The sequence below is a fragment of the Bos indicus genome, chromosome 5 (assembly GCF_029378745.1).
Source record: "Bos indicus isolate NIAB-ARS_2022 breed Sahiwal x Tharparkar chromosome 5, NIAB-ARS_B.indTharparkar_mat_pri_1.0, whole genome shotgun sequence".
NCBI classification, from domain to species: domain Eukaryota; kingdom Metazoa; phylum Chordata; class Mammalia; order Artiodactyla; family Bovidae; genus Bos; species Bos indicus.
The window spans coordinates 70,925,121-70,947,117 of record NC_091764.1 but is presented as its reverse complement, the minus strand read 5'-3'; the positions used below and the strand labels follow the sequence as shown (position 1 = coordinate 70,947,117).

Genomic DNA, 21,997 nt, shown 5'->3' with positions numbered 1-21,997 from the left:
CAGACACTTTAGCTTCCAAAAGGAACACATTAAATGCCTTCTTCACACTGATGCTACACAGAGGGTGATGCACAGTTAAAAATAAACTGACCTTCTGTTCTCCTGCCCTGACTCAGAATTCTGGTCCCCTGGCACTCAGTTGCTTGGGTTGCTTCCTAAAGAAGAAACAGATGTCGAGTGCTAAGCAGGGGTGACCAGCCCTTGCCAGAGGTGCTTGTGACGTCTGCTGTGTACTGGGCCTCACTGTCCCAGGCTCCAGGGGACTGCCTGGGCCTCTCCCCAGCTCCCCAGAGGTCTCAGTGGGTACAGCAGGAGTCCTCTTCTCCACCAGACCTGGGCTGGGTCAGGAGCCAGAGGGGATCAGCTGGAGACTTGGTTTGACCTCCCAAGGGTGAACTTTGACCCTCCATGACCCTCACCCCAATCCCAGAATGCTACCCCCATCCATAAACATCATTTCATGCTGGCCCTTGGGGCGGGGCATGCCAGGTTGAGACAACCTGTTTTCCTCCACTGCCCACCCCTCCCCTCCCAAATCTTGGTCAAGGTACGCAAGTGACACTCAGAACTCCACTCTCTGCGGACGTGTTCACTGCAGGAGGCAAAAGTACTTCCAAGTGGCACCTATATGTCCTCTGCCTGACGGGAAGGAAATCCAAGGGTAGCACCCAGAGGCGTCTGCAGTCCCAGGGGGTAGAGCTTGGTTAGCCAAGTTCTAGTTGGCAGAGCAGAAGGTGCTCAGCGACACGAGCACCTATCTTGTGCCTTCTAGATAGCGCCTTCATTTCCCTTGACTTTTTTCCTGCGGGGTCATCTTTTCCGATTTCTTAACCGAGTGACTTTCTTAGGCTACAGCTGGGTACGAGTTCACAGGTACCATAAAAACAATGCGCGGCTTGGGAAAATCATTTCTTTTAATGACAGAGAAAGCACACCAAACTATAACAGAAGCCCATCAGGAGTTGCCACTGTACATAATCAATGCCCAAAGGCCCTGAGCTAGCATCAGACATTCACAGGGAAGTCAGGCGCAGTTAAGGAAACATCCAGGCAGCATCTCTGAGGACAGGAGGAGGTGAGAGACAGCGAAGACTCAGGACATGCTGTGTATCTGTAACTTGGATTCCTCTGTAGACAGTTTGTTTTTCCCCCCTTCCTCATTGGATGGTAGGGGCTGGGGAGGTTTGCAAATGACCAAGTGGAAGATAAGCCTTGCATCAGCATCAGAGAAGAGCCAATACTGTAGATGGACGTGGCCCGCGTACGCCATGGGTCATACCCAAGAAACAGGACTTGACCTTGGTCCTCTGAACAACGGCTCAGGGGCTAGTACAACGTTTGAACAGCAGCTCCTTTAGACTCTGGGGTCTGTGCACAAGTTCCCAAAGGCATGCTAGGAAATATGTTTATCAACAAAACTTTGCCATCCCAAAGGGTAAGAGTCATTCTCCTAGTTTTTAACCGCATGTTATCTAGGTTTCAAATGAAAGGACAAGAAAGAAAAGGCAGCAACTCAGAGATTGTTTGGAATATTGTGGCACTTCACTAATCTCTTCTGCTTATAATATATGGCAGAGCAAACGGAACCCTGTCGATATAAACTTTCATTATAGATAACCCTATACTGTACACTCTCGGAATACAGAGAGAATCCATCCTATCATACATCTTTCATCTTTAAAAATAATCTAACATAGTCATATTCTCTGGCTAGTAACAAACTATTAACATCTTCTGAGAATACAGAGAGAACTCTGGGATTAATAGTAAATCCTCCAACGTGCCCCGCCCCCCATCCCCTATGCAGCATCATCTATGAACACATTTCTGCAACAGCATCTCAGGGACATTCATAACTATGGAAGGGAATGGATATGTTAGTTTCACCAAATGGACTTTTAGCAAGAAGTGATGGGACATTTTTACCTTGGCAAAAATGAAGCACAAACATAACAGTTTACAGGTTCGGGCCATGCAAATGCATGTGTGAATTTTTTAATGTGGGGGGATTTTATTCTCACCCCGAAACCACAATCAGCATGCAGGTTTTTTTTTCAACTATTGAGTTAGAGATAATTGTTGGCAGTGCAGCTCTTTTGTGTAACCATGATCACTAAGGCAAGGTTATTATTTCACCTTGTGTAGAATATCAGCAATATCTTGTCAGATGCATGTTTATACAGTACAGATCTGCTACTTACTGTTTTTTTCTTCAAAAAAGAAAAGAAATCTCAAAACACAGATCCCTAAACACAATTCAGTTGAAAATGAACTGTTAAGCTTTTAGAAATATATTTTAAACTACAAGGCTGCCCTGTTTTGGGGGTTTTTTATATGAACATTTTAAAAGGTTCCCACCCCTAAAAATTTGTCTTCGTTATTGGTAACAGTCTCACCAATTTGCTATCATGTTGACTCTTACGGAACTGCAGCTACTAAGGTCCTTAATGTGTAATAAATATAATGCTATTCAGGGTCAGTACGGTGAAGTTCTCCAACTGTCAGCCTGGAACCTGAATGACCTTTAGTCCTCAGTCCACCCACTGGGCAGAGGCCCTTGGCAAGGGGTGTCCAACTGCCGCAGGGGGGCTTTCAGATGAGGCCAGTGTGGCTGCCCCCCGGCCTTCTACCTCTGGATCCGGGTGCACTCGGATCTGTAGGCCAGTGACATGTCCTTTGTTTCTCAACAGGAGCTCACGAGAGCTGCATTTGCTTTGTCAAGAGCAGCTGAGGCAGTAGAGGCAGCTCCTTGGCTCAGCCAAAAACAGATGCCAGGTGAGATTTGCAGGTTCGTGTGAAGCCAACGCAGCAGCAGAACTGGCAAGTCCCCGGGGAACATTCCCTGGACCGGACGTCTCATACAACAGAACCTTTGGAAGATGACAAGTGGATTGACTGAATCCTGATGGCCAACGTCCTCTGTAAGTCCTGCAGCACATCCTGGCCCGTGCCCTCGCCATTTTTGTCATATAGGAGCTGCTTGAAGGCTTCATTTTCGATAAGGACCATCATGTTTTTGAGAAAGTAGCCTTCGCAATATGCTGACAGCTCTGTGACTCCAAGAAACTGTGGAGAGGAAGCACGAGATGGTTATGTTTCTGAAAGCACCTGTTTTCATCTATATTCTGGTGAATACCTATTAAGGTAGCTTGACCGCGACAGTGGCCCTGATTCTGCGTCCTTTATTGTATTCACCCCAGTGGACATGACCTTGTAGCTCCTCCCATCGGAGGGCTGAGTTCATTTCTCCACGCCTTGGCCTTGTGAGTTGCTCTGGCTAAGAGGATGTAGCTCTGTGAGAGGTGCCAGTTTGGAGCTGGCTTGAAGTGTCTGTCTGTGCTTCTGCAAGCCCTCTCCCTGCCTGCAGACACAGTTCTAATCTCTTTACATGATTCATGCATGCTAAGTTGCTTCAGTTGTGTCCGATTCTCTGCAACCCTATGGGCCACACCCCTCCAGGCTCCCTGTCCATGGGATTCTCCAGGCAAGAATACTGGAGTGGGTTGCCATGCCCTCCTCCAGGGGATCTTTCTGACCCAGGGATCAAACTCGCATCTCTTACATCTCCTGTATTGGCGGGCAGGTTCTTTTCCAGTAGCGCCACCTGGGAAGCCCCCATAGAAGCTGCTAAATATCTTACCATGCAGAGGACAGACCCCTCGGCAGACAATTACGTAGCTCACATTATCAATAGTGCTAACGCTGAGAAACTGATGGAGAGACATAGTTCCTGACAGACTAAACCAATACAGCAGGGCTGACATCAACCTGCCTCATGTTACAACCCCAAGCAGAAGACTTGGCAGACGGCAGACACCGTACGGATTTGCTGAATGTGTGAATGAGCAGTTCACTCTCACAGTTACAGTACCAGCAGCAAATATGTATTGAGAGCATCATGCTTAGACACTTTATGTGCATCATCTCATTTAATCTTCAAATTTCCTTGAGGCAGGTACTGTTACCACCTCTGACTTATAGATGAGGAAACTGAGACAAGAGAGTAGCTGACAAAAATTCAGACAACATGTCAAAGGCAGAACCAGGAGGTGAACCCTGTAACTCAAGTCTTGAAGGCTGTGTGTTTAACCATTAGGATGCACTGCCTCTAGCCTGATACCATTAAATCTCAGAAACGTGCTTGCTAGAGGAATTCATGTTTGAGATGAAGAAACAAATGTGGGTATGAGGGCTGGCTGTCTGTCTTCAGGCCTTTTCTTTGGTTTTCAAAGCTTGCAAGTCTCTCTCTTGCCATGAGCTGCATGCTCAGAAGTTAGTTATGTGCTCCCTGAGATGATATCCTGCTGCTTTATTTAGATGCTGAATTATCTAAATTATCTGAATGTGGAATTCTTTGTTCTGAACTCCCTGATATTCTGTCCATTAAGCCACAGATGCATTTCCAGCTGCTTGCTGTGGATGGTGGAATGATAATGAGGCAGTGCCAACAGGGCAATGGAGGAATGAGTGGGAGACTTGGATTCAAATCAGGGCTCCCCCATTCTGAATTTGTACCAAAGCTGCTTTATTTGGCCTTTGGCTTTAGGTTCCTTATTTTCAAACTGGAAATTATGTCCTCGCATCATGGACCTGTTGGGGGTACTGAGTGGAACGTAACTGATGGTGGGACTCTGTCATCTGCACACTTAGGGAAGGCAGGATAGCAAGGGCACTGAGGGAGGGGGCTCTGGAATTTACTCCAGACTGTACCATTCCAGCCATCTGCTGCTGGCTGAGCTATTGAACCTCTGTGTCCCAGTATTCCTATCTCTAAAATGGGGGCAAATAATAATACCCACCTAATAAGCTGTTGCTGGCCTTAGGTGAGGTGATACATGGCACATTCGGAACAGTGGCTGTTTGCAGTCAGCATCAGCACTCACTCAATATTAGCTGTCATGCTAAATGTACACTATTTATAATTATTACTCTCATCTCACTCATTTATATCCAGGGTCCCACGTGGACAAAGTAGTGGCTAGGTTAGGATAAGGGGAATTGGCTGTATCTACAGAACCTAGTTCAGCTAACTGGCCCATAGTAGGACCAAGCCTGTAACCTTGAACTCACTGACCCCATGTGATAATTCAGTGAGCCAATGACCTGTCTTCATAAAAATCATATGCAACTTTGGGCAGGTCAAATCACTTCTCTGGGCCTCAGTTTCCCAAACCACAAAATGTGGGGGCTTGGACTAGTGAGTACCATGCTCTTGAGTATTTAAGACGTGGACATACCAGCTTATTCTGTGAGAGGCTTAGGGAGCTTATTGAGGTTTATCAAGTGAGTAGGTTTGTTATTACCCAAATGTTACACAGATGCATAGTATCCTGGAGCTGGAAGAGTTCTTGCTGCTGCTGCTGCTAAGTCGCTTCAGTTGTGTCCGATTCTGTGCAACCCCATAGACGGCAGCCCACCGGCTCCTCCATCCCTGGGATTCTCCAGGCAAGAATACTGGAGTGGGTTGCCATTTAGGAATGTTTTAATTCTTTCAAGATGAATCCAGTTTTTTGAGTTACAGAGAAAAGGCCTCATTGTACATGTGGGGAAACTGAGGCTCAGAGTTGCCTATCTCTGATTCTGGGGACACAGAGAGTCCCCTTCTCTTACCACTCCTAGCTACTTGCTTTGTATAGGAGCGTTTCTTATTGTAAGCTAGTGTAATTAGAGAATAATAAGTACTTTCATGCGAAGAGTTGACTCATTGGAAAAGACTCTGATGCTGGGAGGGACTGGGGGCAAGAGGAGAAGGGGACGACAGAGGATGAGATGGCTGGATGGCATCACTGACTCGATGGACGTGTCTCAGTGAACTCCGGGAGTTGGTGATGGACAGGGAGGCCTGGCGTGCTGTGATTCACAGGGTTGCAAAGAGTCAGACACGACTGAGCGACTGAACTGATCTGATCCAAGTTTATACATGGTGATATTTACTGAATGGTGACTATACATCATATGCTTGCCTACTTTTACATATCTAATTACAGACAGAACTGGGACTGGAACTCTCACCATCTAGACCAACAGTTGACAAACTACAGGCCTCAGTGCCAAATGTGGCCCACTATCTGGTTTTATAAATAAAGTTTTATTAGGACACAGCCACACCCATTCATTTGTATATTGTCTCTGGCTGCTTTTGCACTACAAAGGCAGAGCTGAGGAGGATCAAAGTGACCACATGGCCTCTGTGAATATATTTACCTGGATTGTCACAGAAGAATTTTGCTGACTCCTGTCCTAGACAAAATTTTTTCAAGTGCAGAGACCATGTCTTACCAGATGTGTATTACACATCTGAATACACACATTCAAATATGTATACAATTCCTGGTAAATAGTGGGCACTCAATAAATACTAGGGAACAAATCCCTTGGTTTCCAAACCCATGTTCTTCTCATCACAGTGCCCCATTGAGTTTACTGCCTTAGCTTAGATTCAATTTGATGAACAGGCTTGTTCTTTTTCTCAAGCTGAAAGACACCCTGCAAGAGCCATCAGAGGCTCCAGAGCCTCTTCTTCATGACTGAATAGTTTGGGACAGCTTTGCTAGGAAAACAAAGATGATGAAGCCATGCATTTATGGGCTGGACTTCTCTTCTCAATAAAACTCCACAGATGTCGCCAATGGTTATGTGCACAACAGAAGTAATGCTGCCAAGAACTTGCTGATATTTGAAACATGGTTGTTAGTACCTAAATGCCTGCATTTCTGAGGGTTCCAAACCAAGTGTTGGTTTCTTTCTTTTCTGGCTCTTTTACTAAACCAGCCTCAGTCTGCAGCACAATCTGCCAGTAACAGAATCCACATGGCAGGTGACTGTCAATGCTGCAGGATCCACAGCACAGGGGAAGCAGCGCATAGAGGGGGCACGGGGTCATGAAGGGCAGGTGTTGACCTTGGAAATGTCCCAGGATGAGGCTGAGAGGGTAGGCAGAAGCTGGCGTCTGCAAAAGGCCAAGCTCTGGCTGCAGAGGCACATACATGAAAGAGGCAGTTCTTTGCCATAGGTGCTGTAAGCCTGTAGCACAAACGTATTCCCAGTCCGGGCTCACGTTGCGTTGGCTGTGTTATTAAATAGCAAGAGAGCTACAGAAGCTGCCTGCCAAGGAGGCTGAAGTGATTAAAATGGGGCTGTGGCGTGCAGGCCTTGCTGCATTCCCAAGGACACAGGCCACGGCAAAGCCACTGTGGATGTGGGGTTCACAGGGCAATTTGGGCATCCATGGCCAGGGGACGGGGCAGAGGAAGGTGAAACTAATCAGGCCCTCTTCCTGGGTAGAGAGTTTTCTCTGGATGCTTTTTCTGCAAAGTAACCAGTTTAAGATAAAAAAATTTTTTTGTTGTGTCCCAGGAAACCAGGTTTTGGTAAAAGCCTCATTTAACCAAAACACCCACTGCTAGTGGGGAGCAAGTAGCCTCCCTGTATCTTTTGATTTACTAATGACCAATCAGAAAATCTTTTGAGTATCAAGAATTATCACAAATATTTCAAACATGTATTAGGCCAGACTGTAAACACAAGGAAGAACCTGTGCTCTGAAGTGAGGTCTACCCTTCTAGGCATATACACCCAAAGAACCGAAAGCAGAGACTGTAATGGATATTTGCACACCCCTGTTCACAGCAGCATTATTCACAGTAGCCAAGAGGTGGAAGCAACCCAAGTGTACACGGATGAATGCATGATATATGGTATATACATACAATGGAATATATTCAGCCTTAAAAAGAAATTAAATTCTGACACATGCTACATCATGGATGAACCTTAAAGACATTGTGCTAAATGAAAGAAGCCAGCCACAAAATAAGCCAAACAAATACTGTATGATTCCACTTAATATGAGGTACCCAGAGCAGTAGAACTCATAGAGACAGAGGGTAGGATGATGGCTGCCAGGGGCCATGGAGGAGGGGGGAATGGGGAGCTTGTATTTAATGGGTATAGAGTTTCAGTTTAGGAAGATGAAAAGTACTGGAGATGGATATTGATGATGGTTGTACAACAATGTGAATGTACTTAATGCCGCTGAGTTAGACACTTAGAAATGGTAAGTTTCGTGCTCGCTTCGGCAGCACATATACTAAAATTGGAACGATACAGAGAAGATTAGCATGGCCCCTGCGCAAGGATGACACGCAAATTCGTGAAGCGTTCCATATTTTTTCCACGCACATATGGACACCTTATCTTCGACAAAGGAGGCAAGAATATACAATGGATTAAAGACAATCTCTTTGGTGCTGGGAAATCTGGTCAACCACTTGTAAAAGAATGAAACTGGACCACTTTCTAACACCATACACAAAAATAAACTCAAAATGGATTAAAGATCTAAACGTAAGACCAGAAACTATAAAACTCCTAGAGGAGAACATAGGCAAAACACTCTCCGACATACATCACAGCAGGATCCTCTATGACCCACCTCCCAGAATATTGGAAATAAAAGCAAAGATAAACAAATGGGACCTAATTAACCTTAAAAGCTTCTGCACATCAAAGGAAACTATTAGCAAGGTGAAAAGACAGCCTTCAGAATGGGAGAAAATAATAGCAAATGAAGCAACCGACAAACAACTAATCTCAAAAATATACAAGCAACTCCTACAGCTCAACTCCAGAAAAATAAACGACCAATCAAAAAATGGGCCAAAGAACTAAATAGACATTTCTCCAAAGAAGACATACAGATGGCTAACAAACACATGAAAAGATGCTCAACATCACTCATTATCAGAGAAATGCAAATCAAAACCACTATGAGGTACCATTTCACACCAGTCAGAATGGCTGCGATCCAAAAGTCTACAAGCAATAAATGCTGGAGAGGGTGTGGAGAAAAGGGAACCCTCTTACACTGTTGGTGGGAATGCAAACTAGTACAGCCACTATGGAGAACAGTGTGGAGATTCCTTAAAAAACTGGAAATAGAACTGCCTTATGATCCAGCAACCCCACTGCTGGGCATACACACTGAGGAAACCAGAAGGGAAAGAGACACGTGTACCCCAATGTTCATCGCAGCACTGTTTATAATAGCCAAGACATGGAAGCAACCTAGTTGTCCATCAGCAGATGAATGGATAAGAAAGCTGTGGTACATATACACAATGGAGTATTACTCAGCCATTAAAAAGAATACATTTGAATCAGTTCTAATGAGGTGGATGAAACTGGAGCCTATTATACAGAGTGAAGTAAGCCAGAAGGAAAAACATAAATACAGTATACTAACGCATATATATGGAATTTAGAAAGATGGTAACAATAACCCGGTGTACGAGACAGCAAAAGAGACACTGATGTATAGAACAGTCTTATGGACTCTGTGGGAGAGGGAGAGGGTGGGAAGATTTGGGAGAATGGCAATGAAACATGTAAAATATCATGTAGGAAACGAGTTGCCAGTCCAGGTTCGATGCATGATGCTGGATGCTTGGGGCTGGTGCACTGGGACGGCCCAGAGGGATGGTATGGGGAGGGAGGAGGGAGGAGGGTTCGGGATGCGGAACACATGTATACCTGTGGCAGATTCATTTTGATATTTGGCAAAACTAATACAATTATGTAAAGTTTAAAAATAAAATAAAATTAGAAAAAAAAAAAAAAAAAGAAATGGTAAGTTTCATGGTAAACGGTAAGTTTCACATTGCATATATTTTACCACAGCGGAAAAAAAATCTCAGTCACAGTCGTGTGACCTTAAGCAAGTTACTTCACCTCTCTGAGCCTCTGCTTCCTTATTACAACATGGATTAATGAAAGGATTGTGGTGAGCATTAAAAAAGGTAATGCAACAAGGCTCTAAGCACAGGGGCTGTACATGAAAAGGGCTTAGACAATGTTGACTTAAGACAAAATAATATCTCAACCACGACTTGTTTTTTTTTTTAACAACAAGCAGAATAACTGTTATTCACATCAGTGGTTCCTCTACAGACTGTGGATGTGGGAGGCATATGTGCTGAGCTCCAGTTCTATCAAAGAGGCATGCTTTGTTTTAAATGAACTCCTAATTCATCTCATTGTTTCTTTCTAGCAGATGCTAATCCCCCTGTCCTGAGCACATGAACCAAAATTAAGTGGCACCTGGCCACATGATTTTAATCTCCACTTGTGAAATAAATTGGATGAAATTGGTGGTTCACTGATTTTACTCCAAAAACTGGAGTGAGGACTGGTCTTAGGGCTGAAATCACAACTGTCGCCCTAGGACCCTGCTTAAAATATAGATTCCTGGATTCCTCAGCAGAGATCTGGGATGAAAGGCCAAACAGATTCCAAATGTCTCCCCAGGTGTTGGGTCCACCTGAGTAGGAGGACTCCTTGGACTTCTTTAGCCTTGACAACATGTTCTCAACCTTGGCACATCTGAGAGTCACCCAGGAAGTTATGAAAAAAAATATCTCTTTTTCCCAGGTTCCACCCCCAGAGACTGATGAATTGGTCTGTGAGAGGTCCCAGACATGGGGATTTTAAGTGAGTGCCCAGCTGATTCTTCGATGCAGCTAGTGTTGGGAACCTCAGTTCCAGAATAATGGTTCTCCCCCATGAACAACCCCAGAATCACCTGGAGGGCTTGCGAAGCTGCACACGACCAGGCCTCACCCCCCAGTTTCTGACTCAGTAGGTCTGAGTGGGGCCTCTAATGTGCATTTCTGACAAGCTCCCGGATGATGCTGGTGCTGCCGGATTGAAGACCACTTGGAGAACCACTGTTCCAGAACTTTGCTGCTTAAGTGTGTGGCCTGTGGACTAGACCAGGTGCAGAGGCTTCACCTGAGAGCTTATAAGAAATGCAGAACCAGGGCCCAGCCTGGGCCTGCTGAAGCAGAGCCTGCAATGTGATTCATGCACACGCTGGAATTTGAGGATGTCTATGCTTTTAAAACTTCTGGCTTTCTGCTCCATTGTATTCTGGAGGGGCGTAAGAAGGGAAAGACATCTCTCTTAGAGCAGGAAGCAGACCTTAGGAAGAACGAGGTCAGCTTGGCCTGAATGCACAGACCCAGCATCCACCCTCTGCCCAGACTCAGAGCATCTGCAGAGAAAACCTCTCCCACAAAAGTGCATGGGGCATGCTTGGACAACGAGAATGGGATTGATTACCTTGGCATGGTTGTAAATATCCACACAGTTGTCAGTATTGATGCTTTTTGCACAGATAATCTCACAGTGTCGCTGCAAAGCCTCCAGCTGGAAAAATTTAGCAGCAGACAGGAGCTAAAAAGCATAAAAAGAGCCTGTTAGAGGTTGGGAGGTGGAAGGAAAGCAAAGACTGTGGTGAGAAAACCCTTCATCTCCTACAGTGGAACCCAAGGTGCAGGCACTGAGAATAAAGGGTTGATACACCACTTTAAGGCACAAAGGTTACACAGGCGGCCTAGGACCCGGCAACAGAACTCGACTGTGGGGGCAGATGGCAGAGGGGAGGCGTGGGGTCGAAGTGAATCAGATTTGCATCTATTGCAGCAGGAAGTCAATCAAAGATGCTTAAAATTGTTACGTCCAGAAATAAGGGTCAACTTTTTATTTGTGTGTGTGCTCAGTTGAGTCAGACTCTTTGTGACCCCACGGACTGTAGCCCACCAGGCTCCTCTGTCCATGGAATTTTCTAGGCAAGAATACTGGAGCCAGTTACCATTTCCTCTTCTAGGGGATCCTCCTGACCCAGGGATCCAATCTGTGTTTCTTGTACCTCCTGCATTGGCAGGCAGATTCTTCACCACTGAGCCACCTGGGAAGCCTGAATGCTCTTAGTTAGCAGGATGGATATCGAGGTGACTCACTTCCTCTGTTCATTCAGGTCTCAACACAGATATCACCTCAGGTCTCCTCGCTCCATCACTGTCTGTCTCCCTTAACCTGTCTTAGTCTTCTTCGCAGCCCTTCTCACACCAGACATGATGTCATGCCCATCACCTTCCCCAGAGACCTGGAGGGCAGGGATCTCTGCCCCTCTGCATCACAGTCATATCCCAGCCCTGAGCACGGTACCTGGCCTCGGAAGATGCTGAACAGAGGAAGGGGAAGAAAAGGACTGAAGCAAGAATTCAAAGGGATTGCCTTTGGGGAAAAGACTGAGGGATGGAAGGGAGATGGCTGGATGAGGGGCTTTTTAAGTATTACAAAGTTCTTCTGTATTATTTACATGATTGAAATGTATGTTCATTATTCTAATTTGAAAATAGCTTTTTAAAAGGTTTATAAAAGAGTCTGAGTCCTTAGAGTGCAGTCTAAGTTCTGAGGCTATGATTTGTCAGAGGAGTGGTCCAGAGGGACAAGAGAGGAACTTCGGGGGGTGGGGGAGTGACCACGGAAGGTTTCACAGAATAAGAACAAAGGGATAAAGGGCTCCACAGTGAACACACAGCCCCTGTGGTAAGCATCTTACAAACAGAAACTCTTAAGATCTTCAAAACCCAGTGGGGTAGATATCGTCGACCCCATTCTGTAAGTATGAAAGCTGAGGATGAGAGAGGTTAAATTACTGGTCCAAGATCACAGAAGGGGCAGAGCCTGGATTTGAAGCCAGTCTGGCCCAGAGTCCATGTGTGAACCACCATGAGGGGTCACTTCTTGAACGACTCCTCATGTTTTAACATCTCTCATCAGGCCCCCTGGACTTCTGGCACCTGAATGGGGTCCTGGCTCTTTCTCTCAGGACTAGCAGAGTCATTTTGGCTTCTGGTTTAAAGCTACCCTGGTGGCTCAGCTGGTAAAGAATCCGCCTGCAATGCAGGAGACCTGGGTTCAATCCCTGGGTTGGGAAGATCCCTTGGAGAAGGGAATGGCTACCCACTCCGGTATTCTGGACTGGAAAATTCCACGGACTGTATAGTTCATGGGGTCGCAAAGAGTTGGACATGAGCGACTTTCACTCACTTAAAGCTACGACCTTTGACACAAGAGTCCCACTCCTAGGAAGGAGCAGGGGAAATCTTGGCTTTGGACAGATGGGAGCAGAAACAAGGCCCGAGGAGCAAGGAGGGGGAGAACACAGAGTTACAAGAGGTGGACAGGAGATGGGGAGAGCCAGGGAGCTGCTGAGTGAAGCCGGGAGAGCTTGCAATTGCCTCTTAGCTTCTGCCTCAATGGACACGCTGAGATTTGAGGAAAGCTTTCAGATGAAATGTTTTTCCTACAAATGACAAGGGAGAAATCGTCAAGGATAGTTTCTGATGATGCTATTTGAGCCCCAGCTGTGCCTGGAACTAGAGGTAGCCTCAGACTCTTCAGTAAATTTCCTTTCCTCCACCCCCAGGGCCAGATAAAATTAGGCTTCACTCAGCTGCTATTGAAAGAGATCGGACTAGCACATCCAGCACCCCAGCCTTCCAGGGATGGGCTCTAGGGAGAAGTCCTTGAGAGATCTAAGGGAGGCAGGCAGGACCCCCAAGCCTGCATCCAAATGAAAACCAGACACAGGCTGCCCCCAGACACCACCCATGTAAGCCACCCACTCAGAACCACGGCAGGCTGCTCACCTCCATTATCTCGTTGTTTTTAATGAGAAGTGACTCTGGGCCACCGTAGTAGAGATACTGCATAACCAGCTGGAAAACAGAACATGGTGAGCAAAGAGCCCATGGCACACAGACACGGTCATCTTACAGCCACCCAGTCGAAGCCTCAGAGTGGCTCTGAGTCCCTGCGTGGCATCCTTTCACAGGGGTGGCCATTCCCCCTGGATTGCTGCCTTTCAGGAAGAAGTTCCATTCACAAGTTTTATAGGCCGGATATGTTTTCTTACACCATGCTGTAAATCTGTTGCCCTGTGGTTCACCCTCAGGGCCAAATTAAACAATTCTAAGCTCTGCTCCCCAGGACAGTTTTCCCCCATCTATGGGTGACAATCATGGGTTGTCTTTTCACCCCCACCCTCACTGAGCTGCCCAGAACTGTAGCACATGTGGCATGACTTAAAGACCCTGAACCAGCCGCAGTTCTCCTGGGACATGACCCGGTTTGACCGGAAACCTCTGGTTTCAGCTTCAGAGGGTGACTCTGAGCCACCACAAGACCACCTTCTCCTTATTATAGCTGGATAAGGGCCAAGATGAAGTCATTAAGGGTCCAGGGTCTCAGTGTTTTATTGATGGTGTGAACTGTCCAAGCCAGGCTTCATACACATGACTGGATGGTGTGTAAAGTCCCAGAGCTTTGGAAAGTGGTGTCTCTTGGGCAGAATGAAGCCCAAGGCTGCGATAGTATTGGCCGTCACCACCTCCCATGAAGCTAGTGTTAAAACTTTAGGTGGTGTGTACCCTTCCCACTGGCCACAGTCTCCACATTCTCTAGTGTTTTTTGCCTGCCTAGCTGACACACTGACCTCAGCTGCCTGACCCGAAGCCGCTGTGCTGGAAAAGCCTGCAGACTGTTTACATCCCATCCCTGGGCCTCTGGACAATGAGGTGACTGGACTGGGTTGCACTCTGTGGTCCCTTCCGGCTCTGACGGTCAGTGACCAATTCAGGACAGTGGTTAAGAGCAAGGTCCTGGAGTTGAACTGCTTTGGTTTCTGACTTGGCTCTGCCACTTAAAAGCTGTGAGACGTGAATTAAGTTAGGCCCTCTATGCCTCAGTTTCATCATCTGTAAAGTGGGGATAATATTACCCACCTCATGGGGTTGTGATGAAAATTAAATGAGTTAATACATGTAACAGGCCTAATAGGGACCTGGCAGATACATGGCAAGAACTCAGTAAATGTTAGCTTTTTAATTTTCTCTGAGGGTGAAAAATCTTTTTCTAGTATGACCTTCTAGTATGACCTTTCTAGAATGACCTTCCATTTTCTTTCTCAGGTCATTCAACATCGTTTGTGACTGATCTCAATCTACATTTTGCAGATTTAAAGTAATTTAAAGTAAAGGGTTTAAAGTAATCGCTTCTAATGTAACTCAATGACAAAAAACAAATAACCCAACCAAAAAATGGGCAGACGACCTAAATCAACATTTCTTCAAAGAAAACATACACATGGTCAATAGGCATATGAAAAGATGCTCAGCATGGCCAATTATTAGATAAATGCAAATCAAAACTATAACAAAGTTGTACCTCACACAGGCCAGAATGGCCATGATTAAAAAATCTACAAATAATAAATGCTGGAAAGGGTGTGGAGGAAAGGGAATGCCACCACACTGCTGGTGGAAATGTAAATGGGTGCAGCCACTGAGGAAAAGAGCATGGAGGCTCCTTAAAAAAACCTAAAAATAGTCTTGCTACGTGATCCAGCAATCCCAAATCCTGGGCATGTATCCAGACAAAACTGCAATTTGAAATGATACATGCACCCCAATGCTCACAGCAGCACTATTTACAATGGCTAAGACATGAAAACAACCTAAATGTCCACTGACAGATGAATGGATACAGAAGATGTGTGTGTGTACCTATATCTATCTATGAATACATATATATATATATACACACAATGGAATATTAGTCATAAAAAAAGACTGAAATGATGCCATTTGCAGCAACATGGATAGACCCAGAGATCATCATTCTAAGTGAAGTAAATCAGAAAGAAAAAGACCATATGATATCACCGATATGTGGAATCTAAAAATGTTTTGATTTAAAGTACAGAGTTCGGACTTTTCTGGTGGTACAGTGGTTAAAAACCCGCCTGCCAATGCAGGGGACCAGGTTTGATCCCTGGTCCAGGAAGATTCCACATGTCCTGGAGCAACTAAGCCTGTGAGCCACAACTATGAGCCCACGTGATGCAGCTACTGAAGTCCACATGCCTAGAGCCTGTGCCCTGCAATGAGAGGAGCCCCTGCAACGAGAAGCCGGCGCACCACACTAGAAAGTGGCCCCTGCTCGTCTCAGCTAGAGAAAGCCTGTGCACAGCAGTGAAGACCCAGTGCAACAAAAACCAAAGCACCCAGTTCAGTGGTTTTTAGTGTATTCAAAATGTACAACCACCACCACAAGCTAATTTTACTTTATTTTGGCCACATCACTTGGCATGCAGAATCTTAGTTCCCATGCCAGGGATCCAACCTGTGCCCCCTGCAGTGGCAGTGTGATCTTAACCACTGGACTGCCAGGGAAGTCCCACCACAATCTAATTTTAGAACATTTTCAACTCCCCCCTGGAGAAACCTCGTGCCCATTAGCAGTCTCACCCATTTCCTCCTTGGGTCAGTCATGACATCTACTATGATTTGCCTGTTCTGGACATTTCATATACATGAAATTGTACAACATGTGCTCTTTTGCATCTAGTTTTGTTCACTTGGTGTGGTATTTTCAAGGTCACACATATCACACTCCTTCACTTCTTTTTTACTGCTCAACAACATCCCATTGTATGGATGTCCTACAGTTTGTATATCCATTCATCAATTGATGGACATGTGGGTTGTTTCTGTTTTTTCACTGTTGCTGAAATGAATGCTGTTGCTTTGGATCGATTTACTTTTTCAGATCTCACCTGCCACTCCTCCCTCCTCTCCTTCTAATCTCAACTGTTGTTGTTCAGTCACTAAGCTGTGTCCGACTCTTTGCAAGCCCATGGAGTGAAGCACTCCAGGCTTCCCTGACCTTCACTATCTTCCACAGTTTTCTTAAACTCATGTCCATTGATGCCATCCAACCATCTCATCCTCTGTTGCCCTCTTCTTCTCCTGCCCTCTATCTTTCCCAGCATCAGGGTCTTTTCCAATGAGTCGGCTCTTTGCATCAGGTGGCCAAAGGATTGGAGCTTCAGCTTGAGTAGCAGTCCTTCCAGTGAGTATTCAGGGTTGATTTCCTTTAGGATTGACTGCTTTGGTTTCCCGCTCCCAACCACTTGCCTTTATCAGAACCTACTACCGTCTTTTTCACTCTGCTTTTGCCCACGCTCTTCCCTCTGCTTGGATGCCCTTCCCTTCTTCTCCACCTGTTGATCTCTGGCCCCTCTTTCAGGATCTGGCTCAGTAGTCACCTCTGCGAAGCTTCCGCAGATCTGCTTAGATCTCTTAGCTGCCTCCCACCCTGTGCTGGGCGGCACACTGCCCACGACTGCAGCGTTATTTCCCGCTGGGGTCTGAGGGCACAGAGTGGGTCTTACCCACCTCTGCATCCCTAGTGCCTGCCAGCGGCAAGGACACTTCAACCAGAAACACAATTCCTCCCCTTCCTCTTTTGTATCTGAGTCTCCCACTGGCCAACTGCCTGTGGCAGAGTGGGGCTTTAGTGTTGATGATTGAGGCTTTGTGAAATGATAACATAACACTGTTTACTCTTCCCCTGGACCCAGACAGGTCATAAACATCTAATCTTTGGCAAATGTTGAGACACTGGCTTTATTAAAATCCATTTATTCCCCAAGGACCTCTCTTTTATAAAGGCCAAATCAATAATAGTGATGGTAAGAGCCATAATAATAACTGTCCTGAAAACAGGGTCTCTCCAGTTACAAAGCACTTCTGCAGCATGCTATCTCATTTCCTCAAGGTTGCGTTGTTGACTGGAAATGTTGCTTTCAGGAGCAGGCATGGAGCCCCATTAACCATGGGGCTAATGGAATTAAATTGGGCTGTGCTGTGGCACCTTCAGACTCAGCCAGCACGAGCCTTTTATGCAAGGGAGTGAAACGGACCCTGATTAGGCCAAAGGGTCTGTTTATGGAGTTGTTTTTCTTGGCAGCTGCCAACCTGCATGAAGCAGGATGTAAATCGCGTCCACAGCCTGGTGGAGGCCCTGCTCCCGGGTGCAGCCTCAGTTGCAAGGGGCTCTTGCCCGCGTGTGATGTTAAACAGTCTTGCAGGGAGGAAACTCAAAGCCATCTCATTTACTAAAATTCTTCTGTTCAGCATGGAAGGGAAGTGAGCTGGCCCCTGGGAGCCTCCTTCTGGGTCAGATTCAGCCTGACTTGGCCTATTTTGAGCCACGAATGAGGCTTTTCTTCTTTTATGGGGAAGGGGCAGGCACGTGGAGAATTCCCCAGGGTCTGCTCAATCTTCTCTGCCAATTACAGTAACTCAAGGCTAACGTGGCTGGGAAGCTTTCCCTAGCCAAAAGTAAATACAGGCGTTCGATTCCTCTGGGGCTGTGCCTTCCTGTGTAGGTCTCTCATTCAACTAGCCCCCACAGCAAACATTTATTGAGTGCCTACCACAAGTCAGGTTCTGATGACAAGAACCCCTCCAATTAGTCCTAGGCTTGATGGCATAAGTGCCCTTCCATGAGCACTTGGAAAGCTGGGGAGGGGGGTGCACGGTTTTCAGCATTGGGCTCATGCTCCAAACACTAATGGGCCTTTCCTTGGGGCTGGGTGATTTTTAGGGAGGACCCAAGGCCCCATAGCAGGGAGACAGTTAAGAGATCAGGTCTGGAAGTCAGCCAGGCCTGGGTCTGAAGTTCAGCTTGGCCACTTCCTCTACCTGTTTGTCCAGGGGGAGAAGAGCCACCTGGAGAGGGAGCTGGGAGGCCTGAACTGAATTAGATGACACGGGGCATGGTTCTCAGAGTGGGTCCCTGGACCAGCAGCATCAGCATCACCTATGTTCTCATAAGAAATATGAATTTTCGGGCCCCATCCCAGGCCTATAGAATCAGGAACTCTGGGGGTGGGGCCCAGGAATCTGCATTTTAGCAAGTTTTGTGGCTTAACGGCAACTCTATTCACCCCCACTGCTTCCCCTGGAGATTCTGATGCTTCCTAAAATTCGAGAAACACTGTAACTTAGAGCACTGGTTCTCCACCTTGGCTGCACATGACTCTGGATGATGGCATAGGGTGGAGACTTAAAAATGCTGATGCCTGAGCTGCAGCCCAGATCCTGAATGACAGCCTGGACACTGGGAATCGTCAAAGCTCCTCAAATGATTCCACTGCACAGCTGAGCCTGAGCACTGCTGCTTTTGAGCCCTGCACATAGCTGCTGCACAAGAAACAGAGCTTCTATTATTATTGTTTCTCTTTGTGTTCAAACTGTGGTGCTGGAGAAGGAGAGTCCCTTGGACTGCAACGAAATCAAACCAGTCAATCCTAAAGGAAATCAATCCTTAATCTTTATCAGAAGGATTGATTCTGAAGCTGAAGCTCCAATACTTTGGCCACCTAATGCGAAGAGCCAACTCACTAGAAAAGACCCTGATGCTGGGAAAGATTGAGAGCAGGAGGAGAAGGGAGCAACAGAGAATGAGATAGTTGGAGGGCATCACCGACTCAATGAACATGAGCTTTAGCAAACTCTGGGAGATAGTGAAGGACAGGGAAGCCTGGCGTGCTGCAGTCTATGGGGTCACAGAGTTGGACACGACTTAGTGACTGAATAGCAACAACAAAGACCAGACTGGGTTCAAATAATGGCTCTGTCATTGACTGGCACCAAGGTCTCTGGACCTCAGTTTCCCTAACTCTAAAAGTGGCAAGATTTATCCAGATAACTACATGCAAGCAAAGGCCAGTGCCTCATTCATAGTTGGAGTTAAAAATGGGGAAAATGAGGTTCAGGGAAGAGAATGTCTTGCCCATGCTTATTCTATAAGGATTCTTTATTTTGAAGTTTCAACATAACCAAAGGAATGCATCTCTAATGGTGGAAATATAGGCACCTGAACAGGATTTAGGGCTTACTGTGAGGGCATGGTGGATTCCTGGTAGCACTCTGAATTACAGGATCTGGGGGACCAAGGTTAGTAAATGGAGGGAAGAACCATCATCTGGCCACTGGCATTTGGCATCTACTATGTTGAACTGTGGTATTGGAGAAGACTCTTGAGAGTCCCTTGGACTGCAAGGAGATCCAACCAGTCCATTCTGAAGGAGATCAGCCCTGGGATTTCTGTGGAAGGAATGATGCTAAGGCTGAAACTCCAGTACTTTGGCCACCTCATGAGAAGAGTTGACTCATTGGAAAAGACTCTGATGCTGGGAGGGATTGGGGGCAGGAGGAGAAGGGGACGACAGAGGATGAGATGGCTGGATGGCATCACTGACTCGATGGACGTGAGTCTCAGTGAACTCCGGGAGTTGGTGATGGACAGGGAGGCCAGGCGGGCTGCAATTCATGGGGTCACAAAGAGTCGGACACGACTGAGTGACTGATCTGATCTGATCTGATGTGGTTCCAATTTATCTTTTCAGTGTCCAGTCTACCTTAAGACACAGCCGAATGGACTATAATCACTTTCCTCTAACACACACCAGGACTTCCCACTTTTGTGCCTTTGTTTGTGCTCTTTCTCCCTCTGGAATACCCTTTCCCTCCTATTCACCAGATAAGGAAACTGAGGCTCAGAAAAGCTGGGTAGTTTTTTCAAGGTCACATGAAGGATAATGATTTTAAACAGGGGGATGCTGCTGTTTAAACCCAGGGGTGTAGCATTTAGATCCTGAAATGCAGCTCTGTCCTTCACAGCCCAGACCAGGACCTCTGCCCCGAGACCCTGGCCAGCCCTGACACCTGCTTATCTCTGTGTGGTCTCCTCAACCCTCCTGGAATGTGAGTCTCCTGAGGGCCAGGCTGTGTCTTCCCCACTTCTTCCCAGGGCTTTCCTTCTGGAACTGAACTGGAGGAATCAGGTCATGATCAGAATGCTATAAACTCCATCCCCAGGTCACCCACATTGGCCTACTAGCCCTGGCTATAGGAGGACAGCAGGGAGGAGCCGCAGTCTCCCCTGCAGGCTCCTTGATGATGTAAGCAGCCCACCAGCCTTCACATCCCTGATGAGATGCAGAACTCCAGAAATAGGGCTGTGAGGCTAGCTAGGGGTGTGAATTTCTATTAGCTGTGAGATGTCACTGAGGGGCTGGATTTATGAATCAGGCACGAAATCCAGGAGCATATGGCTTCACAGGTGTATTCTACCGAACAAAGAAGAACATACACCGGCCCTTCTCAAACTCTTCCAAAAGACTGAAGAGGAAGGACCACTCCCAAAGATCTTCTATGAAGCCACCATCAACCTGATACCAAAACCAGACAAAGACACCACCATACACACAAAACAATCGCCAATGAATCAGACATGAAGGATGGAGGAAAAGGAAGAATGTTGCTGTGCTCCCTTCAAAGGTGCCCGATAAACCAAACAGTATCGCCGTCAATCAAACAGAGATATGGCCATGTCATCTGGCCTCTGACAAGCCTTCCTTCCTATTTACATTAGGTTCAGGCCTATTAACCAGAACCTATTAATATTAACTATTAACCTATTGATATCAACTATTAATTAGCCTATTAATGTTAACATGACACTGGATTCCCTAAAGTCTACTGGTTCCTGATCACACTGGGCTCAATCTTCTTTGGGGACTTCATACCTCCTGTTCCCTGCCTGCAGTGTTCTAACTGGCCCCATCCCCGTTTTAAATTTATGTATTTGGCTGCACTGGGTCTTAGTTGCAGCATGTGGGATCTTCAATCTTCATTTCAGCATGCAGGATCTTCAGTTGTGGCATGTGAGATTTTTTTAGTCACGGCGTGTAAACTCTTTGTTGCATTATGTGGGATCTAGTTCCCTAACCAGGGATTGAACCCAGGCCCTCTGCATTGGAAACTCAGAGTCTTAACCACTAGACCACCAATGAAGTCTGTCTAACTCCCTTTCTTAAGCCCCAAGCCTCCCCACAGTTCACCAGGTTCTCTTCAGCTGCAATATTCCAGCTGGCACCCCATCAGGGGCCTTCCCCAGTCTCCCTGCTCTGAGTTGTCACAGCACATTGGTTCTCTGACGCTCACTCCAACTTTATATTGTAACTGACTAATTACTCAGAGTTATCCATTCTGGATTGTGAGGCCCCCGGAGGAGAATGTCCTTTATCCTTGTGTCTCCAGGCCCCAGCACAGTGTTGGGCACAGAGCAGGTGCTCAATTAACGCTGTGGGCTTGCATGGATGGTAAGAGGGACGGGCAGTGTGAAGACAAGGGCCAGAAGTGCAGGAGCTGAAGACAGTGCAGTGGCTGATCCACAGGTGGAGGCTCGGAGGGACCCACTGGCGCCCCGCACCCACAGGCAGACTCCCGGGTCACAG

The 21,997-nt window shown here is 46.5% G+C and overlaps 1 protein-coding gene and 1 non-coding gene across 4 annotated transcripts in view; one reads left to right on the top strand and one right to left on the bottom strand.

Moving 5' to 3' along the window:
- Positions 1-896: 896 nt before the first annotated feature.
- Positions 897-21,997, bottom strand: part of ABTB3 (ankyrin repeat and BTB domain containing 3) — a 332,144-nt gene continuing 311,043 nt past the window's right edge. For all 3 annotated transcript variants that reach the window (XM_019961249.2, XM_019961248.2, XM_019961247.2), the window contains 3 exons: positions 13,497-13,565; positions 11,119-11,232; positions 897-3,066 (listed from right to left, as the gene is read on the bottom strand). In XM_019961249.2, coding sequence (XP_019816808.1) covers positions 2,857-3,066; positions 11,119-11,232; positions 13,497-13,565 — 393 coding nt within the window. In that variant the 3' untranslated portion in view covers positions 897-2,856. The remainder of the gene's footprint in view (positions 3,067-11,118; positions 11,233-13,496; positions 13,566-21,997) is intronic.
- On the top strand, positions 8,066-8,172 carry LOC139183383 (U6 spliceosomal RNA). The gene has a single exon (XR_011566972.1). It is a non-coding gene; the product is annotated as a U6 spliceosomal RNA (small nuclear RNA).